Source organism: Corvus brachyrhynchos, unplaced genomic scaffold, assembly GCF_000691975.1.
Source record: "Corvus brachyrhynchos isolate BGI_N302 unplaced genomic scaffold, ASM69197v1 scaffold150, whole genome shotgun sequence".
Classification (NCBI taxonomy): domain Eukaryota; kingdom Metazoa; phylum Chordata; class Aves; order Passeriformes; family Corvidae; genus Corvus; species Corvus brachyrhynchos.
Window position 1 is genome coordinate 2,038,614 of NW_008236162.1, and position 218 is coordinate 2,038,831.

Here is a 218-nt window from a genome sequence, read left to right on the forward strand (position 1 = left end):
GCGCTCGGCGGCGGACACAGCCCGCGGGAATCCGGGGGGGCCCTTGGGCTGCGCCGCCTTGGGATCCTCCTCACGCGGCTCTTCCTTCACTGCAGAGGGGCTGCGTGGGCACGGGGCAAACAGGGACACCCCCAGCTTGTCCCCGCTGTGTCCCCCTCATCCCAGCCCACCTTTCACCACCGGTGGGTCCAGCTCCATCTTCTCCTCCCTGGCTCCAG

General features: G+C 70.2%; 1 protein-coding gene across 1 annotated transcript in view; it reads right to left on the reverse strand.

Annotated features, from left to right (window-relative positions):
* POLR3D (RNA polymerase III subunit D) overlaps positions 1-218 on the reverse strand; it is a gene marked incomplete at its 5' end in the record, with an annotated part of 3,839 nt that overhangs the window by 2,119 nt on the left and 1,502 nt on the right. Inside the window, 2 exons of the mRNA XM_017732413.1 lie at positions 10-89; positions 171-212. Of these exons, the coding sequence (XP_017587902.1) occupies positions 10-89; positions 171-212 (122 nt within the window). The remainder of the gene's footprint in view (positions 1-9; positions 90-170; positions 213-218) is intronic.